The 5,000-nt window shown below is 42.2% G+C and overlaps 1 protein-coding gene across 1 annotated transcript in view; it reads right to left on the bottom strand.

The window, feature by feature from the left end:
- LOC123748986 (zinc finger protein SNAI2) overlaps positions 1 to 5,000 on the bottom strand; it is a 133,325-nt gene that overhangs the window by 2,625 nt on the left and 125,700 nt on the right. The window contains exon 2 of the mRNA XM_069305215.1: positions 1 to 139. This exon is cut by the window's left edge and continues 2,625 nt beyond it. Coding sequence (XP_069161316.1) covers positions 1 to 139 — 139 coding nt within the window. The remainder of the gene's footprint in view (positions 140 to 5,000) is intronic.

The following is a 5,000-nucleotide window of genomic DNA, read 5'->3' as shown; positions in this document are numbered from 1 at the left end:
GGGCAGAGCGGCGCTAGCGACACCAGCCCGCTTAGACTCTCCGTGGGCGTGAGGGCGCGGCCGTGGGCGTCGGGTGAGGGCGTGAGAGGTAGAGCTACTGGCCCCGGTGGGCTGTACCCACGCCCATCTGACACGTAACCTGCAAATGGGGAAAAAAAAGAAAGTTTGAATATTTTGTAACACGTGATAATATGTATGAAATTAGATCATATACATACATATACATGTATATGTATGTATATAGGGAATAACATAATCCCTGTTATTATGGACAGGGATACACAATACACATTATGTATCCCTGTCTGTCTGTCTCTCTCTCTGTCTCTCTCTGTCTCCCTGTCTCTGTCTCTCTCTGTCTCTCTTTCTGTCTCTGTCTCTCTCTGTCTCTTTCTGTCTCTGTCTCTCTCTGTCTCTGTCTCTCTCTGTCTCTGTCTCTCTCTGTCTCTCTCTGTCTCTGTCTCTCTCTGTCTCTGTCTCTCTGCTTGCTTGTTCATCTGTCCAAAATTGGAGGCTAGGTGCTTGTGTTTAGCGTTCAAATAATATTAAAACTGGCCGAAACATGGAGGGTGTTTACTCACAATAGCAAAAAACAAGAATCTCGCTACGTTGCAGGTCGACGTTCAATCCCCGACTGTCCACAAGTGCTTGGGGGACCATTCCTCCCCCGTCCCATCCCACCTCCGTGTAACACGAGTTTTGGGTTCCTCTCTCTACTTTCATAGCTGCGTATAATGAATCATCCTATAGTATTCAGTAATTTAGAGAAATTAGCCTTTATTCATTTTGTATTAAAATTGTATTGTATAATAGTACTGGGTACAATATCAAGAGTATTCTAATTATTGAGTTTAAGTCACCATCAGTGACGTCACGAATCAGATCTAACTTGTAAGGCGGAGTGACCGGCGGTCATAGGTCAGCAGGGTTGACATGTCTATTATTTCTCAAAGTTTTAATAACCATTTTTGTGATCGGGAACAGCTCTGCCGTTAGAGGCTTGTGTAATTTAACTTCAGTAAAATAATTCAACCAGTCTGGATCAATTAAGTACAACAGAGTTTAATTGTTATAACTTAAACCTTGCTAGTAACTTGGTAGAACTTTGACTGACTAGGCGGAAGGATACAATGCTCTGTCTGGGGTAGACCAGACAAGGGAGAGATCAGTGTGGAAACGGGAGCAGCTGGGATAAGAGGTCAAACATCTTACCTCTCCCCGAGACCAGCCCAACATCTAGAGCTGGTCGCCCAAGGTATAGTTGCTATGGTTATGTATAGAAATAGTCTCATTTGCCATTCAGGTCAAGTAGGGAGTGTTAAAGTGACAGGGAGTGAACATATTTAGATTTTGTTTTAGTTTTTCTTTTAATAAATTAAGTTAATAATTTGCATTTTTATTGTTTCCATTTGGTTATGTGTATACTTGTCCTGGTCACGTGGTCCACACGAGGCAGAGTTGGATTGGGCGCCGATTCTAACATCGAATCGGAATTATCATTACCGTGTAATTTATTCCACACTCAAGGTCATCGTTTATAGTGGGGATCGAGCCCCTAAGGTTGATTAATTAGCGTGATCGATCCAGACCTCGATCATTGCTCTGTGTTGCTGGTCTGGTGGTGGCAGCGTAGAGGCGACTCTAGGGTTTTGCTCAGAGCCTAGGTCACGTCATACTGGGTGTAGAATCCTAAGTCGGTCAATCGTCTTAGGACCACGTGGCGTGGAGTTGGCTTTGGTAAAAGTTTTGGAGTCCCTTGGTAGAGAATAAAAAGTAAGAATGCGGGTAGAGGGCAAAGAAGGTAGAGAAGTAGAGAGAGGAACCCAAAACTCGTGTTACATCCGTCCCATCTCAAATTCTTACCCTGATCCCTTCCCAGTGCTACATATAGTGGTAATGTCTTGCCCCCTTTCTCCTGGTAGTTCCCTTCCCCCTCACTATGGGAAGGGGGAACAAAAGAAAACAGAGGAGGGAAAAGGGAGAGAGAGAGAGAGGAGGAAAGAAGGAGGAAGAGAGAGGGATGAAAAAAAGGCACAAAAAAGGCCACAAAAGAGGAGCCTCACCTCACCGACAGTACAAAACCTTCCAACAAAAGAATGGTGGAGTTTGCAAGTGGCACTCCCCCCCCCTCCCCCCCGCTCCCCCCCTCCCCCCCCTCCCCCCCCCCCTTCCTCGAGTGTCAAGGCCTGAGGCATTCGAGGGCCACCTGTCGGAGGAGGAGGAGCTCCAACTTGAGATTATAATATATATATATATATATATATATATATATATATATATATATATATATATATATATATATATATTTGTGTGTGTGTGTGTGTATATCACGAAAATAAACACGTGATTAAAAATGTGACAGTGTCAGACCAAAGAGGAAAATTGAAACAGGAATTTCCTTAAGTACTTTCGTATATTAATACATCTTCAGAAGGAGTGAAGATGTATTTCTGAAGATGTATTAATATACGAAAGTACTTAAGGAAATTCCTGTTTCATTTTTCCTCCGTGGTCTGACACTGTCACATTTTTAATCACGTGTTTATTTTCGTGATATACACACACACACACACATATATATATATATATATATATATATATATATATATATATATATATATGTCGTACCTAGTAGCCAGAACGCACTTCTCAGCCTACTATGCAAGGCCCGTTTTGCCTAATAAGCCAAGTTTTCATGAAATAATTGTTTTTCGACTACCTAACCTACCTAACCTAACCTAACCTAACTTTTTTGGCTACCTAACCTAACCTAACCTATAAAGATAGGTTAGGTTAGGTTAGGTAGGGTTGGTTAGGTTCTGTCATATATCTACGTTAATTTTAACTCCAATAAAAAAAAATGACCTCATACATAATGAAATGGGTAGCTTTATCATTTCATAAGAAAAACAATTGAGAAAATATATTGATTCAGGAAAACTTGGCTTATTAGGCAAATCGGGCCTTGCATAGTAGGCCGACAAGTGCGTTCTGGCTACTAGGTACGACATATATATATATATATATATTCATGCCAGCTAAGTCAGGCTTCCCAGTTGTATTAGCATGTTCGTCAATTACAAAATGATGTGTAGTGTGATTGCTGTAGGTGGTTGAAGCTAATGAGCTGTTAGTGGGGCTCAGTTCCTCTGAAGGATATGCAGCAGTTAAGTTTAGGAGTTTATGAATATTTTTAAAAGTTCATTTCATACTTTTATTCCCATTTATTTTTTGTATGTTGTTGACTGGTTGGAGAGTTAAGCTGTTCAATGGGTAATTGCTCGCGTGAACGACCTTGTTAGCTTTTAAAACATGTCGGAGAGATGAGCTGATTGGCTGTACAGCATTGTGGTAGTTTTCAGAGTACCGTTTGTACTTGCCTAGTTGTGCTTGCAGGGGTTGAGCTTTGGCTCTTTGGTCCCGCCTCTCAACTATCAATCTACTGATGTACAGGTTCCTGAGCCTACTGGGCTCTATCATATCTACATGTGAAACTGTGTATGGAGTCAGCCTCCACCACGTCACTGCCTAATGCATTCCATTTACTAACTCTGACACTGAAAAAGTTATTTCTAATGTCTCTGTGGCTCATTTGTGTGCTCAGCTTCCACCTGTGTCCCCTTGTGCGTGTACCACTCGTGTTAAATATTTCATCCTTGTCTACCCTTGTCAATTCCCCTGAGAATTTTGTATGTGGTGATCATGTCTTCCCGGGCTCTTCTGTCTTGCAGCAACGTGAGGTGCAGTTCCCTCTGTGGGCACATCAGAATGTAGATGTTACTTCTGGGTGCATTGATCATTGTAATGAATTGATCAATGTTCAGAACTCCCTTTCATGATCATAATTACTCAAGGGCTTGAAATTGGAAGTGATATCCGTCTCGATGCCAATTTCAGCAAATTTATCACGCTTAAAGGAGGTACATTTGAAAAATGGCACATTTTTCCCCTTCTTGACCGGATGTATTTAAGAAAATAAGTGTTTCGTTAAATAGAGGTTATCTTGAGATGCTTTCGGGGCTTTTAGTGTCCCCGCGGCCCGGTCCTCGACCAGGCCTCCACCCCCAGGAAGCAGCACCCAGGTACCTATTTTACTGCTAGGTAACAGGGGCATAGGGTGAAAGAAACTCTGCCCATTGTTTCTCGCCGGCGTCCGGGATCGAACCCGAGACCACAGGATCACAAGCTCCCTAGAGACTTCATAAGGGTTCAGGTGAAGACCTGAAACATCATAGTTTATCCTAATGGCGAAAAAATACTACGAAATGGGTTTCCTTGATTCTAACTCACATACGCCAAACGACAGTTCAGTTAACAACAACGGGGGGTCGACGCGCTGATTCGCTCTGATGGGGACAATGGAAATATTGGGAAAGGCGGTGATTGGCTAATGGCTGAAGACCTAAAAACGCACAGTGGTTGCAAACGAGTTATAATTGGTTGAGAGCGCCACTGAAGACCTACAGGTAGCAGTGACGGATTGTGTGTTGATTTAGTCGGGAGATGGCGAACAGTGGACGCAGCAAGGATCATTCTTATTGGCTGCTGGGAGGGCAAAAGACTCGTATGAGAGGCATTCGTGGGAAAACATGCTGATTGGCTAGAAGCTAAAGGCTCAAGGGACCAATAGGAGTAAATGGGAAGGCGCTGACTGGTTAGGAATCAGAGAGGCCAGAGGATAGCAGGACGGGTGATAGGCCACAAGCTGAAGTTCTCCGAGGATCTTCATTTAAACTTTTATGCAAAAGTTACGTAACATGAGAGATCTCAAGCAATTACTTGAAGACGTTAATGGAGTAAGATTAAACGGGATATAGAAATCAGAATAAATGTTTATTTATGTTCAGAATAAATTGATTTTGTGAGTTAAATATACTTTAAAATTGGTGTATATACACTTTGAACGAGTAAAAATATAGATTTTGTGTGTCAATCAAGATTATTTTTTTTTTAATGTTTACAAACTGTGTGTGTGTGTGCTCACCTAGTTGTACTCACCT

Source organism: Procambarus clarkii, chromosome 54, assembly GCF_040958095.1.
Source record: "Procambarus clarkii isolate CNS0578487 chromosome 54, FALCON_Pclarkii_2.0, whole genome shotgun sequence".
Lineage (NCBI taxonomy): Eukaryota > Metazoa > Arthropoda > Malacostraca > Decapoda > Cambaridae > Procambarus > Procambarus clarkii.
Note: the sequence above shows the minus strand (reverse complement) of the source record. Positions and strands in the feature narration are given on the sequence as shown.